The following is an 18,419-nucleotide window of genomic DNA, read 5'->3' as shown; positions in this document are numbered from 1 at the left end:
GCTTATTGATAGTAACCCCTTGCAATGGTAGAGCAACTGTCTTCTGGGGATCTCAAAGCACTTTGCAAACCTTCCGCTCAGAATCAGGATGGGAAATAGCTTTAGTAACATTTGCGTGTACAGTTGTTGCTAGAGCTGAATGAATAATTGATTCAAGGGTCAAACCATGAAAATCTGGGGGAAAAATGCTTTGGTTTGAACTGAAACTGGGTTTTTTTTGGTTTTTCTTTTTTCTCTCCAAATTGGAAAAAAAAATCATTTTGGGTCAACCGAACCATGTTATTAGACACACAATGAATTTCTCATTTGGGGTCATTTTCAGCTGATTCATTCCTCTTTTTAGCTAGCTAACTTTCTAAATGAAATTCATTTCAAAATGGCAAAATGTACGGTTTAAACTTTGCCTGAAACTACTCACCAAATGCAGAGACTGTCCTAGACTGAGACAACTTGGATATGGGGGGAGGGGGTCCAGAGACAGGGTTGAGTCAAGGAGGATGCCCAAGTCAGGGACCTGTCCATAGCTTTACCTGGAGTTCATCTTGCAGCTTGTCTAGGAACTAATAAAGTAACGGGAGCGCCTTGGCATAAAGGGGAGGGAGAATCTGGCACAGGAGCAATAAATGTCATGGCCAGGTATCTCATTGTTGAGTCTCAGGGCTTTGAGGTGCAGAGGGTCTAGTGACCTGGGAGCTGGCCCTAAATAAAAGGTTGGGAATGAAGCTGAGCCTGGGAGAAGGAGATGGAGAGGATCGGGAAGTGCAATAGGCAGAACCAGCAGCAGTGGTGCACATGGGAGGGAGCTTATGCAGGGTCTTGAAAAGGAGGTGGAGTAACTTCATCCATGGGAGGAGATGGGGATCCAGTGCAGGGATTCCGCTGGGGCAGAGGGCAGGCTCAGAAGCGGACCTTTGTATAAGCGTTTTGGGTAGGATGGAGGGGCGGGAAGGCCAGGAGATGAGCCTGAATGCACTTGCTCATTTTGTGCCAGCTGAGGTACCTCCAGTAAAAGGGGACCTCTCGTTTGTGATGGTCCGTGGTAGCTCCCAGAAGCTGCACCCTATGTGATTCCCTAGTGCAGCAGTTCTCAGCTTTTCCTCATCCCATGATCCTTTGTTACAATCAGAGTTTCAGGACCACTCTCCCAGCTAGTCAGAAAGAAAGGCAGGCTGAGAGCCCATATCCTCTGCTACTTATTAGCTCCAGACCTGATCCAAAGCCCGCTGAAGTCACTGGAAAGACATCTGCCAATTTCAGTGGGCTCTGGCTCTGGCCTGCCCTTCATCTGTAAGGTCAGAAGATGTAAAAGTTATATTACAGGGCACTTGTAAAACTGACATTTTTATTTGAAAGACCTCATTTGGAGCACTATGTTCTCCTTCAATTTTACCCCCGTGTGAAATATTGCTTTGGCAATTATGGTCTGCTTAGCAAACAGCACCCCTGCCATGCTCATCTGTAGAGAAGGGGAGGAAAAGCAATTTGCTAATCTGGTTTTGTGTGTGTGTGTCTAATGGTGGGTTAATAGTCCAATTCACTGCCAAATCTGCTAGTTGGCAGCTCAGGGCTCCTTTAAAAAAGGGGAGTCAGGAAGGTTATAATTATCCAAATTTCCCTGGGGTTGGCAAAGTCTTGGAGCTGAGCATACACCTTTTTAGTGGTATTTGCATTTGTTTGAACTCTATACAAAACTTCTATACAAATCCTGTGTTTAGAAAGCGTCTCACCACAAGTCTAACAGGGAGGCTGTATCCCACCAAGGGAGCATGCTGAGTCAGAACCCACAGCTCTAGTCCCACCTCCGATACAGATGACTTTACCTGCCACGTGCCTCAGTTTCCCCAAACAGGAAAATGAAGATGATCCTTATCTCACAGGGTGGGGTGAGGATGAGCTGACTAATGGTTTTGAAGCATTGTTGAGATTCTCAAATGGAATTTGCCTATCAGAGGGTCAGTAAAGAATAATCACTTAATTGGAGACAAAAGCACATCCTGGCTCTGCCACTGATGTACTGTATGTCCATGGACAAATCACTGGCCCTCTCTGTGCTTCTGTTTCCCTTCCTACCCTTGGTCTTTAGGTTGCATGTATAGGGGCAGGCAATGCCTCTCACTACATGTTAACACAGTGGGCCCTGCTGTTCAGACAGGTACAAGAAGAGTAGGCCCCTGCCCCAACAAGCAGGCTATAGTTCCAATGAAATAATGCACTTGCCATTTGCTGTGCAAGTTGTGTCTCCTGTTGGCATAACAGCCAGATGCCCAGGGCTAGGGTCAAGTCTCAGCTACCTCCGATTTATCCTAGTGGTGTTTACTCTGGAGTTGCAACCAAGAGCAGAATTTGGTGCCCAGTCTAAACTCCCTATAGTGCCTTTCAAAAAATAAATCAAATGAATGTTCTTTGACATTAATAACCACAGCTAGGCAGCACCCGAGTCGCCCATCTCTCCGCTGATCCAGCATTCCGAGCAGCAGAGCAGTCCCTGAGGACCATGAGCAGGCATAGAGTCAATACTTGCTTAGAGCTACCGAATGAAACACCAGCACTGCTTCCTGCAGCAGCTGGGCAGGGCAGAGACAATGAGAAATCTCTCACCCATGTATTGACCAAGCCTGCGTCTGCTATACTGCATCTCTCCTTCGGGGGTGTCTCTCTTTTAGGTATAAGATAGAATGGCTAATTCTGTGTCATTTTAACGAGGTTTATTTTTTTACTGTAATATATTTGTCAGCTTGGAATTCACATTTCTAAATGCCATCATTAGCCCTAGCATCCAGCTGACACAAGGGAGGTCCTTAGTTTGAAGTAAGGACAGAGGACGCGCAGATACTTGGATGCCATGGTGACGAGGAGGTGCTAAGAAACTAGGCAGCTGAAGTCAATAGGGGCTCAACTCGTGTGAAAAATCAGGGCCTGGGACTCTAAATGTGGGCACCCAAAAGGAGGCTGGATTAAGTGACTTGCCCAAGGTCATGCAAAGAGTCAGTGGCAAAGCTGGGAGCAGCACCCAGCTCTCTCCTGTGCCTTAACCACATGCCTCTTCCATGAAGACATGTCTTCTGCCGGCCCTGCTGACTTCAGTGTGGTCACATGGGGCTACTGGAGGGCAGAACTGGGCCTGTGCAGGGGACAACTCAATTTCAGCTTGGAGGGCTAAATTCCCACAATAGATCCTGGAGGTCAACACAACAGATTCAGCTGACATGGATGAGGCCAGAAAAAACACTGTTAGCCCTATGGGCCAGGTGTCTGGCCTCTGCATGAGAAACCATCTACTTTCCTTCCCCTGCCCTTCTGCTTGAATCTTCAAGCCATCACGTAAAGGCCCCTTGGGAAGAGCCTTTTATTACTTGCTGTAAGCACCATGGGGCAGGAACGGGCTTTGTTCTGTGTCGGACTCTGAACAGCGCCTGGCACAGTAGGGTCCTGGGCCATGACCGAGGCTCCTAGGAAGGTGGCAGCAGGCAGGTGTGGCGAGGGACTGGCAGAAAAAGTGTTAACAGGGAAACTCCCCCGAGCACATCCACTGCGTGTGAAATCTCTTCAGCAGAGCTTGGAGATCCTGTGACACAGTCAGTGGCTGGGGGAGGGAGGCAGTTTACGTGACCGTGTTCCTTTTCTGCCTGTGTTTCAGGCACGCGGCCGGCACCACTTCCCAAGCAAACCCTTTAATCTCCTTCCCACACTTACTGGAAGGGCAGCAAGCTTGGGGTGGAAAGTAGCTGCCTGAAGGTAAATATTGAAATGCTGCCCTGCTCCTGGAGCGGGCTCTAATTAGTGATATTATGACTAATCGCCCGGCTTGTCTGTGAACCTGTTTACATCCCTTTATAATTGATAAATGTGTGAGTTCAGGCAGAGCAGCATGACAGCCCAGCCCCCCCAGCTCCCGGTAAGGTCTCATTAGCCCGGCAGGCAGACGCAGAGAGCACCAGCAGGGTCACCCCTCTCCACTGCCACCCACGCACTTCAGGCTCTGCACGAGGAGGAGCCAGGCAGGCGTGGAAGTGTCTTTATTTGCCGGGATGGAGACCTGTGTCCTTGCAGCACCTATGTCACAAGTGAGCCAGGTGGCTGCGAGGGGGAGGATTGAAGCGTTTTGTGCAGAGCGACACGTGCTCAAAGCTTGCAGCCCGGATCGGGCCCTGCAGGCGAAGTAGGCTGGGGAATGTCAGCCTCCATGGCTTTGAGGATCGCGCTGGGGCTGAGGTGGGAGAGAGGCATCCAGCCACCTGCCCGAGGCAGCAGTGCACACACCCAAAGGCGGAAACTTCAGTAGCTAGGGGAACTTTGAGAGCGGAAATGTAAGCGCCGAATGAGTTTAGCCACCAGTTAGTGGAAGCTTTGTGGATCCCAGCAGCACCCAAATCTCAGACTTAGGTGCCTAAGTGGATCTGGGCCCAAGTATCTCTCTGAAGCAGCATTTCTGAACAACTGGTCCACGGATCAGCACCAATCCTTGAGATCGCCCTAACACAGTTTAGGAAGGCAGCAAACTGCCCCCTGGTACCGAAAGGTTGAGAAACGCTCATCTAAAATATTTACCTGGCTCCCATCCCCACGGTATCTGGGCACCTCACCCTCTTCATTGGATTTATCCTCACTCATTGCTTTCCTTCTCCAGAGGCATAAATATACTAGTACAGATGGGGAAACTGAGGCACAGAACAGCTAAGTGACTTGGTCAAGTCTATGGCAGAGCTGGGAATTTAACCAAGGTCTCCCCACATCCTAGGCTTGTGCCCTAGCCCCTGGACCATCCTGTGTCTATTACAGTAGAACCTATTACAGTAGAACCAAATGAGATTGGGAGCCCACTGGGGTGGGCGCAGATGGATCGCAAGAGACTTTTCCTGCCCCAAACAGCACAAACTATATAGGCTGGACAGCTGTGGGGGTGAGAGGAGAACTGAGGCACAGAAGGGAAGTGATGTGCCTAAGGCCACCCAGCAGATCAGTGGCAAGGCTGGGCACAGAAATCCTGTCTCTAGTTTGCTGTCCTCAGCCCTGCACTGTGCTGCCACATCAGTCAGCTATAAAACCCACAGGAGCATTATGGGGGGTGTAAACTGGTGCAGTCAGTTGTCAATGGCTGAGGCAGAGATTTCTGAGGCACTAGAGGATTTGGATGCTCTGTTCCCATTAATTGTAATGGCGAATGGGTGTCTAAGTGCTTTCATTCAGCTTTGAAATCTCTGCCTATGTTGGCCGCTGTTCTCTGACTTCCCTCCAATTTGTCAGGCTCCTGGTCAATGAGGTGCCTAGGACCCAGCAGGTGCAGCTGTGCCCATGCCAAATGCAGGGGGCTGGGGAGTTCCCTCTGCTGGGATTTTTACCTTTTCACATGTGCAGTCCAAAGGATCATCAGCTTGTAATGCTGCATATCTCATTGCAAATGAGGATCTGAAGTACAGACTCTTGCTCTCACCTCGGAATCTAATGGCCAAGAGAGCCCTGGGTATCTCCCTTCTATTAAATGGGATTTTACCCCCGAGGTAGCATATACTGCACTGCAGATAATGCACTTCCAGATGTGTAATTAACATTGAGAAATCATGGGCCAGATCCTCCGCTGGTTTCACTCCAGCTAGGCCAGTTTACTTCAATGGAACAAGGCCAGTCGACATCATTTTGGCAAACCCACTGGCAATGTTCAGTTATGTAGCAGAGATGGGGTGGGGAGATGGTGTAAAGCAGAACTGTTTACTCAGTCTCTGAGCCTGGATAATTTGGAATAAATTTGGATAATTTGGCACCTGGATCTGGAGGAGTGGGGGGCAGGGTGGTTTGTTTGCTTCTGAGTTTGTCCTGAAAAGTAAGTGTCTAATCCAACCACAATACAGGTCTGCTGAGGATCTGGTCCATTTATTCACGGACCATGTAACTCAGATTAATAGGCCTCCAGTACATAGGAGATAAAGCAATTAGAGGGTGTAAATTGAAGCAAGATTGTTACTTTAAATTTACACCTTTCCCCAGCCCCGGGCACAGAAATAACTTAAATCCTTAACTGCTGATTCGCCCTTGCCCTGCACCTGGTCTCATCATTCACACCAGCACAAAGCAGGGCGAAGACCCAGGCATGCTGATTTGGTAGCATTTTACCCCCATGGATATAAATGCCAACACAAGGTGCAGGGCATTAGTGAATCAGTCCATGACGCTCACTTCCCATCATTCCCAAGCGGTTCGCCCCTTCCCCAGCCAAGCCAGGTTATTGTACTGCTCCCCTGCAACAGACAGTGGCAGCTCCTCAAAGGAAAACAAAGAAAGTTGCTGAGAAAATCAACTGCTGGCAGTCGGCATTAAATCAGCTCACTGTGGATGAAACAGCAGCTTAAAAAAATACAGCTGCTCCGGGTAGATCTATGGAACTGGGATAGAGAGTGACTGGGTCCGGGGGCACCTGCAGCTCTCTGCTCGCCGGCATTCCCAGTCGCTTTCATCCTTTCCCATTTGCGGCTGTTTCTCTTGAAAGCAAAACATTTTTCCAGGCGCTGCTTCTCTATTATTATGAAGTGGCTTCACTTGGCAGGGAGTTAATAATTTACCTTTCCCTGGAAGATGGATGCTTCCATCCCCTAGGAGTTTAAATATTCATGGGGTGGAAGAGAAATCTCCATTAGGATATCTGGCAGCCATTTCATACCTTACTCAAGCCCCACTGCTTTGTGAATGGAAAGCCAAGCTAGGAATGGGGGCTGAAGGCAGCATGGCATTGGGGATAGGATGTTGGGTGGGGAATCAGGAGACCTGGGTTTTCTTTCCAGGTCTGCCACTGTCTTTGCTGCATCATTGTGGGCGTATCACTACCCCAATCTGTGCCTCAGTTTCCTTATCTGTAAGATACTGACCCCACCTTGATAAACCTCCAGGGAAGCTGGATGGTTTAGGGGATTAGTAAGATGTAAGATAAGGAGCCATTTTCAGACTAGATTCATAGGAGTATAAAGCCAGAAGGAGCCACTAATCATCTCATCTGCCCTCCTGTATAGCACAGACCTGAATTAACTGTTTGAACTAAAGCAGATTTTAGAAAAATGTCAGATCTGGATGTAAAAATGGCCAAGGATTGGGAGCCCAACACAGCTCATGGTAAACTGTCCCAGTAGTTAACTACCCATGTCAAAAACGTGGGCCTAATTTGGCTTAACCTTGCAGCCATTGGATCTGGTTATACTTGGTTATATAGCCCTTTTGGGTACTAGGTTACCCCAGGAACTCACGTTCAGCTGATTATCCGCTATGACTGAAAGAAAGACTTAGAGATCACTGCTTCCCAAGATAGAGTCCCCCATCCTATTGGGGGGTGACCAAATTCCACAGCCTCCTAATGTGGATGAACCTATTGGAAATGAGATTGCACCACAAAAACCAGCCCTCCCCCTTGGGCAGGGTTAGCGGAGAGGCCCAAGAAGGAGTGAGCTTTAGAAACAATGAACTCCTCTTTTCCCCATAGACACAAATCTTCCAAAATAAGGGGCAATGTGGGGGCTGGGAAGGGGACATAGATGCCTATGTTGTGCCCGTTCTGGAGAGAACAAGGACGTTAGTCTCCAGAGTTTGTATGGCACCTTTCACCAGTGGAAAGTGAGTTTGGGGTGAAATTCACCTGTGTGCAGAAGGGCCAGAACAAGGCCTGTGCACGACATAAGTCCATTCTGAGGGCTCAGAGTGGGACAGAAATGGTGCCAGGACCAAGTGCCTAGTCCTCTGCCCGGGGAGGAACTTCACCCCCAGGAGAGAAATTAAGGGGCATCGTTTCTGCCCAATGAACTCACATAATAACTAGCTTGATCTGTCTGCTCCAACTCAAGGGGTAGGTCCATGGGTGTGAATGGGACAGGTTTGGATTTGGGCTTGCAACCAAAACATCACATTCCTAAGTAGCACCACTTTGTGGATTCCTGAGCTCTCACTCGCTCCTGTTTACCACAACTTACAATTATTGTGGTGAGAATCCCCAGGTGGCGCTGTAACTGAGGTGTGAGCACTGCTCAGTCTTGGCAGACATGCTATGTGGTTAGTTTTTTGATGGGGTTTCTCTTGGGGGGGGCAGTTGCAAGCAGCAAGGCATGAGTTTGCTGTCTGCCTTTATCTGTATAACTGGAGTTGATTCTTTGGGGCAGAGTTGGTCCCTGCGAACTGGACATTGGTATTGGGCTGAGACTGGTGGATGAGGGAGTTGCCTGCATGCTGTTTGTGATCATCTCTGTTCGAGGACTGGTGCATATAAGGTTTATAAACAAGTTTCACTGCAAACACTGATTTCTCCTCTAATGGGAAACTGGGCTGCAAGACTGCAGACATCTGAGACCACTCAGAGGGGGTTAACAAGATCTGTACTGGAGTGCAAGGCAAAGCTCCAAGCTTAGGGACAAATCCTGCTGTCCTCTCTTAGTTTGCTGCAGTATCAACACTGTAGCCCCTGAGTGTTCTCATCTCAGTGGTAAGTTAGTGATTTTCTAGAAACACTGTGACCCAGATCCTGAACCTATTTACAACAGCGTGAGGAAGGGTCACTCTGTGGAAGGCATCATTTCTCCAGTGTAAATAAGAGCTGCATTTGGCCTAAGATATGCCCTTCTCCTTGTGGATGCATGCCTATCTTGGTGATTGCAGCTCCAAAAGTTAATTAAAACAGCAAAGATGTTCACTGCACCTGTGCAAAGACCCATTTCATCATTACCACTGTGTAATGAGGTTTTCCCTTTGAAGGCTGGCTGTATGTAACATTGCAGGTTATTAGGTTTTGAACAATTCACAAATCAATATGTCACAGTAGCATCCTGAAGCCCCAACTGAGATCGAAGCTCCCCCGTGCTAGGCACAGTAAACACAGCCTCAAAGAGCTCTCAGACCACACAGACAAGTGATGGGAGAAAGGTGCTTTTCAAAGCTTTACCCAATAATTGTGCCTAAGTCCCACTTTCAAAAGTGATTTAGGAGCCAAAGTTTTAGTTAAAGTCTGTGGGATTTAGACTCAAGTCACTTAGGTGCTTTTGAAAATTTTACTTATTGTGTGATTTACAGATGGGGAAAATGAGACCCAAAGTGATTAAATGATTCACCCGTGGTCACACAGGGAGTCTGTGGCAGAGCCAGAAGTTTAACTCAGGTCTCCTGAGTTCCAGTCTAGTGCCTTAACCACAAAACCATCCTTCCAGTCTTTCATGAAGCAAAAATAGTCTTTGGATAACTGTAATCCACCCCCCCTTCATCCTCTTACACCCTAGTGACATTTCAGAAATGGCCAAAAGGATTTTCCTTAAACTTTGATAAGATTCTCTTTCAGGCCAAGTTCCAGCACAGAAAGTTACAGCCTGGAGAGTAATTTTTAATTCTCAGAAAGCTCTGAGCTGCTGAAACCGGCGGGTCCTATCGCAAACTGCACCAAAACCATGGGCCCCAATCCTGCAGTCAGATCTGCATGGGCTGGCTCCTGAACTCAGGTTATTCCTGTTGACTTCACTGGGACTCTGCAGGATCTGCTTGTGGGAATCCAACTGCAGGATCACGGCCTCAGTTAAAGCTGTTGTGCACATATACACAAACTCCCCCCCCCATGACTTCACGTAACTCAGAGCCACTGAACGCTATCAGCTGGTTTGAGCACTAGGGCTGGCTTAGCTCATCAGCCCAGCATGGATTAGATTTAACGGTGTCTGGTAAATGGCATTTGTCACAGAAATGTTAAAGCACGGAGCGGTACACACAGAGGGGATTGTTAGTAAAGCAAGATGATTGCATTTTAAAGCAGTAATTGGCGTCTCTATGTGGTACAGGGTGGGGGGGTCATTATTTTATGTGTTTCAGAGTAGCAGCCGTGTTAATCTGTATCAGCAAAAAGAACAGGAGTACTTGTGGCACCTTGAGACTAACATATTTATTTGGGCATATGTTTCCATGGGCTAAAGCACACTTCATCTGATGCACCAAGGAAGTGGGTTTTAGCCCACGAAAGCTTATGCTTAGTCTCTAAGGTGCCACAAGGACTCCCCGTTCTTTTTATTTTGTGTGTGTGTGTGTTGGTCTGGTCTTGATAATTAAAGCCAGTCTCTGCCATTTCCTACCTCCTTCCTCTCCGACCTTTGGTGGTACTTATGAAAGTGAGGAATTGACTAGAGCCAGCAGTTATCCGGGAAGGTCTCTCTCCTACCCCCTCAAGCTCCACTGATGCCCTTCAGTCATGACCTGTAGCCCCCTGCTGTTCCAGCCCCCCCTCCCAGCTCTGCCAATGCACCTCGTGCACAGCCCATCTGTGATTCCAGTACTAGGCTCCTCCCTGGCTATGCCCCTTACTCAGCCGTGTGGCAGCCTTTGCTATTCCAGCCCCAGACCGCTCCCAAGTATGAATTCCTGCGGGGGTGTGCTGTGGGCAGCCCTCCGGGGGCTAGTCCAAGACAACGGTGCTCGTTTCCCCTGAGATGTAAGGCAGTGGAGCGGTGCCCAAGTCACTAGAGATGAAAGGCTCACATTTCTATGCCACCCTGCCTCAGGATCCTCCCTGATTACTGAATTCTGTCCACCCATGCGGGCCTGAAGAGGGCTCAGAGAGACGGGGCTGGAACTCGCAGGCTGTGAAGTGGTAGGAAGCGGTTTCCCCATCAGCTCTTTATGAACAGCACAGCAGCAGCAGGTCACACCTGCCTTTGCAGTGTCCATTTGTGTTAAGCCAGGAGCAAAGACCCAGCTGAGACGTAGGGGTGGGGACTTGTGCACAAGGCTCCACAACACACTTCAGTCAATCATAGCTCCCTGCAAATACAGTTGTCAGACCAGAGCTCCTCACCTCTCCAAAAGACCCATTAGCAAAACCTTCATGCATCCCACAAATGCACACACAGGAGTTGCTTCCTGTCCTACTGAAATGTAGCCACTTCTGGGGTGGAACAAGGCTACTGTTTTATCAGTGCACAATAACGACAGTTTTTTGGGGGGGAGGAGGAAGTGTTGCAGACACGAAGCAGGATGCAATTGGGCCAGGACACTGAGTTAACAGCAGAATCTGGGGTGGGGTAGGGGTTCAGGAAGATTACAAGAGGTCGTCAGAGATGACTAGTTGTCACAGCCTTGGTTTTGCTGCTTGCTCAAATGACAAATAGAGGCTGCACTGAGGTAAACTCTGAGCCTGGGGATTTCTTGTTTACAGCCTCTGTGAGCCTTTGCCGGTGCCCCAGCTTTGTCCCCCTGGAGTGCAGGGGCCCAGCCTGGTAACAAGCCCAGGTGTACTTGGCGCAGGACTGGCAGTTCCCACTGAAGTTGCCGAAAGCGCCTGCGAAAGCCACTTTCCTGTATTGCAGGTTTTCATTCTCCCCTGACAATTTCTGTCGCAAAGCTGCTGCGGCTAAACAAGCTTTCACACACACACATGCACACAGTCCCTCGCCCACCCCGCTAACCCTGTGCAGGCTTCGCCAGCCAGTGCCAGACCTCCCACTCCACTCTGCACATCTGTGACACTGAAGGTGACGGGATCAGAACGCCCTGAGCTGGGGAAGAGGGTGGGCAGATTCACACTGTGCCCCTAAACCTAAGCCAGAGCGTGTTGGGGGGCAGTTGTAGGGAAGTTGAGGCAAAAAAAATCTCATCCCACTTTCCCCACCTGCCCAAAATGCTGGACGAAAGCACAGCCCCAGCTCCGTTTCGAGCCTATGAGCTGGGCTAGCAGCTGTAGCTCCTATGCCGAGGGCAAAGGCCACAGGGGTTCCGCCCTTGTCTTTGTGGTGGTTCCTGCTCCCTGCTAGGCCGTGCTGGGAGGCCATAAACTTCCTTTTGCATGCTACTCATGGGACTCTTGCCATGTGGGCTGCATGGGATACCCTAACCTAGGCCCAATGCCACTTGATAATTGGCCTGGGACACTTGGCGTTTGGGAGCCTTTGACTTTCCCAGAGAGGCAGGCTGGTCATGTGGTGAAGGCTCGCGCCTGGGACTCAGACCTGGGTTCAGTTCCTTGCTCTGCCACAGAAGCCGTGTGTGGCCACGGGCCAGTCGCTTCATCTCTGTGCCTCAGCTCGCAGCTGTGGGCCAGGGAGAGCAACTCCTGTTACTTGTCTGTTCAGACCGAGCTCTCTGGGGCAGGGACCGTCTCTCAGAGACGCTACAGCAGCACAGTGGGGCCCGGGCTCAGCTGGAACCCTAAGACAGTGCCGCAGCGCTGCCTGTTCCCAGTTGTGAAACAGGGCTACACCGTGCAGGTTTTTTTGTACATCCGAGAGGACGCGCCTGCTCCCTTCCGAACTGTGTCGTGCTGATGTCACACCCCTCGGCCAGCGTAACTGATTTTTCTTTGCACAGTCAGGTGTATTTCCTCCAAACAGACTGGGGGGGGGATGCCCCCAGGCTGCAGTCTCCCATCCCCAGTACTCGGGAACGACCCGGCTGCCATGTGAGTGAAGAGCAAATAACAGACTTCCCCCTTTGTCCCCTTTTCCTCTCCCTGCAGCTGAGCCCGCCCAGGAGCTCTCAGGACAGAGAGCGACTAGCTGACCATGTTTAACGGGGAGACGAGTTCCTCCTCGGCTAAAAATGTGGTTCGCAGCTCCAGCATCAGCGGCGAGATGTACAATGTCGAGAAGAGCAGTGGGGGCAACCCAGACTCGGCCAGCATCACCTCCAGCAAGAAGAGGCGCTCGAGCCTCGGGGCCAAGATGGTGGCTATTGTGGGGCTGTCTCAGTGGAGCAAGAGCACTCTGCAACTCAACCAAGCTGGTAAGAGCGGGAGGTTTGTGCTCGCTGGAGGGGATGGGCTGGGAGATCCCGCGCTTCCTGCCCAGCTCCCTCTTTATCCTTCATGGCAGCACTGCACGGGGCACAGTCCCGTCGCTCATGCCCAGCTCAGGATCAACTGCTGGCACAGGGCATGCAAGCTAAGCTGTCGTTATGGCCTAGCACACACCCAAGCCACCTGCCTTTCCCTCCCTCTGCCAGAATGGTGCTCAACTGCTACACGTTTAATGAGGGGAAATCCTGCTCTGTTCCATCCCCTCTGACCTTGGGCACTGTATCCATGGGGCGATGCTGGAGAACGGACAAAACACACCATTTCCTCTTGGTCATCGCTGAGGCTTTGACGCCTGTCCTTGCAAAGGGCTGAGACACGCATGGTGGGAACTGAGGATTCTGGGGACATTGTAGGTCCAGCGTCTTGGAGCCTGATCCAAACCTCATTGAAGCAAATAGAAATCAGTCCATGTACTTCAATGTGTTTTGGATTAGGACTCTCGTCCCGTCTGCTCCAATCCCATCGCATGAGATGAGGGGTAAAATTTTCAGAGTGCCTAAGGGGAAGATGTCTCTGGTCACAGATGGAGGTGGGATGCCAAACTCCCATTGATTTTCAGTAGCACTGAGGTGTCCAACTGCCCTTTGTGCCTTCCCCAAAATGATTTAGGAGCTTATGTTACATTGACTTTCAGAGAAATTTAGGTTCCTGAATGCCTAAGTCACTTTTGAAAATGGGACCTATGGTCCCGATCTTCCAAGGTATTTAGGCACCCAACTCTTATAGAGAACAATGTAGGTGCCTAAGTACCTTTGGAAATCAGACTATTAGGCTCTTTTGAAAGTTTGACAACCCCTCTCGCCCCTCAGCACCATCATTAGTAGCCCCACTTCCTTGGTCCGTTGCAAGTGAGCTTGAAATGAAAGGTCAGAGGAATGAATTGGATGGAGGAAGCTAGGGGCATTTCCCCCAAACCCTTCCAGAACCTACACTGGGAAAGAAATGAAATTAAACTTCCCACTTGCATTAAAGATTGTGATAAATCAGCCCCAATGGCCTCTCCTTCCAGTTGTGGGACACTGAATGGAGACCACATGCAGATCATTGGTTTTTAAAACCACATGGTGATGTAGACAGATCCAGTGTTGGGAAAGTCTGGAACCCTGACCTTTCTTGGTATTAAAACCAAGCTGGGGATCGTTGGAGGCTTTGAGTTATGGTTACACACAAATGTTGTAACTAGCTGAGTATAGCTAAAGTGGTAGCTCTCTGCAGTGTGAATATAATTGTGCCGGCAGAGAGGCGCCTTCTACTGGTATAGGCTGTTCCCCTAAGTGTACCAGTACAGGCATCTTTATAACAGCACAGTTGCATCCATGCTAGTCGTGATGTTTGGTGAAGGGCCGGGGAAGGTGCAGACCAAGTAATGTCATCTAAATGGGATAACGCTCCAGTGGCTCTTACCTTTTCCAGACAACTGTACCCCTTCAGGAGGGATTTGTTTTGTGTACCCAAGTTTCACCTCACTTAAAAAGTACTTGCTTACAAAATCAGACATAAAAATACAAAAAAGTGTCACAGCGCGCAATTCCTGAAAAGTCTCATTTTTATTGTCTAGTTATAAAATAAATCAATTGGAATATAAATATTGTACTTCCATTTCAGTATATAGAGCAGTATAAACAAGTTATTGCCTGCATGAAGTTTTAGTTTGTACTGACTCCTCTAGTGCTTTTTACCTAGCGTGTTGTAAAGCTAGGCAAATATCTAGATGAGTTGACGTAGCCCATGGAAGACCCCTTTGTACCCCCAGGGGGGGTATGTATCCCCGGTTGAGAACCGCTGTTCCAGGCTCTGTATGGACAAAGTAAAGGACAACTCCTACTCCAAAGAGCACTATTCATGTTGTTCGGAAGAGTTTTGTGCCCCATAATTAAAGCTGACTTCTCCAAAATGCTTTAAAATTCCTGTGCAGAGGCAAATTGCCTATGAAATTGCTGTGCAGCATTAGGAGACGGGTAGAGTTTATGCTGCAGATTAGAACCCCTTGACCAAATGACTCAGCTAAATTTTGGGCCAAATCCTGGGATGTGCGCCTCTGAGGGTGGGACAACCCTGTAGAATTCAGTGGGAGCTTTGCCAGCACAAGCCCTGAGTAAATTGCTCAGGATCTGGTTCTCTGCATCTAGTTGCAGTTGTTTCTCCATGAAATCTTAATATAAAAAGTGCTAGTGGGAGGAAGATGCTAATTCAGAGAAAGAACTAGTCAGATATTCTGGCCATGGGAATTTTTAAGTGTTTGAAATAGATCTTTTTAAAAAAGCTGGCGAGCCCATTTTAGCCCAGGCATTTTCTCTGAGTTATTGCTTTTTAATTTTGGTTCTTGTTGGCATTTTGTGGTTCAGTAAAGTGTGTTATATAGGGAGAAGGAGTTAATTTAGAGCCTTGCACATCTGAGATGTTTCTGAAGGGTTATAATTATCCCAGAAAGCTAAGCAAAGAGCATCCAAAAAACAAAGCTGGGCAAAGCTCCACCCAGAGACAACAGAATCCAGACCTTCTCTGGTCCCCTAGGACTGAGTGAGACAGTCTAATCCATGCAACAAAACAAATGGTCTGGAAGCAATTGACTCTAAAGGCAGCCCCCATTCCCAAAATAAGTAGGGTTTGGACCAATTTTTCAGCGATCTCCTAAACTGCAAAGTTTGTCAGCGCATCTGTGCTGCACCCATAGAACAGAGAGCCAGCACACAGCATCAGCACCACTTAAACCCCTGCCCCTCTACAATCTCTATTTTGAGGGATGACTGAAATGGTGCATAGACCTTGTCCTGGCCCCTCATTCGGGGGTGAATTCCTGCCACAGTCACTGGCTTTGTGTACCTAAATATGGGTCTCTTGAATGCAGAATGATTTCGCTTGCAACTTTGGCAGACAATTCACTATGGGAGCCTTCTAAACAGGTCACTCTGAACCAGTGATATGCACACACACCACCATTCCTGTATAGCAGGCTCCATTTCAGATGGACTGTGCAAGGTCGTTGTCAGAGATAGAAAAAAGCTGCAACTAACCATGAAAGTCAGTAAACAGACTGGGGCGTGGGTGTGCTCCAGGAGAGCCAGACCTTTTCCAATAGGCCTGCTCCTTCAAAAGGACCAGTTTCTATTGGTCCAGAACAGGCCTGCCCACTGCAGGAGCAAGGTGGGAGAGTTCACACTGGGGCCCAGGAGTTGCTCCATGAGCACACTGCAGTTTTCAGCACCATGGACAAGACTCTGACACACAAGGCTCAGCGAGTGAGGCAGGTGGAGGTGCTTGCAGGCTCTACTATAGAGAGCTTCCCAGAGGGCTGCTGGAATCTAAGTCCAGATCCTTACAAGTATTTAGGCTTATGGAGCCAGGCCCTGCTCCCTAGTAAGAGGGCATGTAGGGTTGGGTTGGTGGGGCCCATGTGCAGAGGGGGTCACCAGTGGGAGGCTAATCATAGAATATCAGGGCTGGAAGGGACCTCAAGAGGTCATCTAGTCCAATCTCCTGCTCAAAGCAGGACCAATCCCCAACTAAATCATCCCAGCCAGGGCTTTGTCAAGCCTGACCATAAACCTCTAAGGAAGAAGACTCCACCACTCCCTAGGGAACACATTCCAGTGCTTCACCACCCTCCTGGTGAAATTTTTTTTCCTAATATCCAACCTAAACCTCCCCCACTGGAACTTGAGACCGTTGCTCCTTGTTCTGTCATCTGCCACCACTGAGATGACTCTAGATCCATCCTCTTTGGAATCCCCTTTCAGGTAGTTGAAAGCAGCTATCAAATCCCCCCTCATTCTTCTCTTCTGCAGACTAAACAAGCCCAGTTCCCTCAGCCTCTCCTCATAAGTCATGTGCTCCAGCCCCCTAATCATTTTTGTTGCCCTCCGCTGGACTCTTTCCAATTTCTCCACATTCTTCTTGTAGTGTGGGGCCCAAAACTGGACATGGTACTCCAGATGAGGCCTCACCAATGCTGAATAGAGGGGAATGATCATGTCCCTTGATCTGCTGGCAATGGCCCTACTTATACAGCCCAAAATGCTGTTAGCCAGTGTGCCTTTGTTGCCAAGAAGGCTAACAACCAACCTAAGCAGCAGGATCATACTGTGGAGGTGATTTGGGTTGGCACCTGGCCTATTTGTCCTGGTGTGTCCCAGGCATGCACACAATCTCTGTGGGGCAATAGATCCCTGCCTGCCTGGCAGACCTCACTCCCTACCCCACCTCTACAGTCTCTTGCTTCTATCCCCTCCAGCAGGGAAGTCTCTTCACTGAGAACCTGGCCTGAAATTCCTTTACAAGAAAACCTAAAAGTCACAGGGCTGACTGTGATTAACAGGAGCTCAGTTGTCGTGGTTTTCTCCCCTAACATCCAGGGAGCTGTCTATTAGAAACCACCACTGTCTGGGCTCAGTCCAGCGCCCACATCAGAAAACCACGCCACACCTGGCACTATCTTGAGCCCCCTGATTGGTAGCTTCAGAGGAGCCAAGGGCCATGGAGAATGGCCTGACCTCCTGGGCAGGGTAGGGGCACACTGAAGGCTGTGGAGTTGTTTCACTCCTGCTGCCTGTGCTTTACCTGCTCTGGGCTGGAGAGAAGACATCACTATCCAGGGGTGTTGATTCAGCACCTTTCACCAATACTACAAGTTCTCTACACCACACCCTGCTGCTATGGTTTTTCCTTTAAGGCCCGAGGGTGCAAGAAATTGGGGGAGGAAGGCCATGGATGCCTTTACTGGCATCCTAATAGTATAACCGGCTCTGTTGATAATAAAAAGCTTTAATATTTCTGAGCACTTCACCACTCTTAATGCAGTTATCCTCATAGCACCTCTGTGCAATAGGGCAGGGCCATTATCTGAGAGACAGTGACTTGGCCAAGGTTATTTACAGAGAGTCTGTGTCAGAGTATGGATGTGAACCCAGATCTCCCAAATCCTAGGCTAGTTCTCTAAGCATTGGGCCATGCTCCCTCTGCTTGTTTGACAGGACAAATCTCAAATCTAGTAATGAGGCCGGGGGAAATAGGCTTGGTGGGATGCACACAGCTGGAGAACCTGTGTTCTGCACTGATCCCTCTCTCAGAAATGCTATGGCAGAAACAGGACCATTCAGGTTGGGCATCATGAATGGGCAAGACTTGCCTAGGAAGAGGCTGAAAAAAAAATTGGGGCTGTTTATGGCTGGGAGAGGAAACAAACCTATTGAATCCTTTCCTCCTTTGCTGAAATTGCCAAGAAAGGGAGCGACTGGAGTTTTGCAACAGGAATTCTTGGAGCTAGATTGAGATTCTAGCCCAGGGGTAGGCAACCTATGCCACGGGCACCAAAGGCGGCATGCGAGCTGATTTTCAGTGGCACTCACACTGCCTGGGGCCTGGCCACCGGTCTGGGGGGCTCTGCATTTTAATTTAATTTTAAATGAAGCTCTTAAACATTTTAAAAACCTTATTTACTTTACACACAATAGTTTAGTTCTATAGTATAGACTTATAGAAAGAGACCTTCTAAAAACATTTAAATGTATTACTGGCACATGAGACCTTAAATTAGGGTGAATAAATGAAGACTTGGCACAGCACTGCTGAAAGGTTGCTGACCTCTGTCTTAGCAACTCATTTCAGATGAGGGGGAGAGCCTGACAGTAAC

At 49.0% G+C, this 18,419-nt stretch overlaps 1 protein-coding gene across 1 annotated transcript in view; it reads left to right on the top strand.

Annotated features, from left to right (window-relative positions):
* RIMS3 (regulating synaptic membrane exocytosis 3) overlaps positions 1 to 18,419 on the top strand; it is a 47,093-nt gene that overhangs the window by 4,593 nt on the left and 24,081 nt on the right. The window contains exon 2 of the mRNA XM_030538712.1: positions 12,452 to 12,717. Within this exon, the coding sequence (XP_030394572.1) occupies positions 12,498 to 12,717 (220 nt within the window). The 5' untranslated portion in view covers positions 12,452 to 12,497. The remainder of the gene's footprint in view (positions 1 to 12,451; positions 12,718 to 18,419) is intronic.

Source organism: Gopherus evgoodei, chromosome 20 (genome assembly GCF_007399415.2).
Source record: "Gopherus evgoodei ecotype Sinaloan lineage chromosome 20, rGopEvg1_v1.p, whole genome shotgun sequence".
NCBI classification, from domain to species: Eukaryota; Metazoa; Chordata; order Testudines; family Testudinidae; genus Gopherus; species Gopherus evgoodei.
The sequence above is the reverse complement of the archived record's forward strand: the minus strand, read 5'-3'. Positions and strand labels throughout refer to the sequence as shown.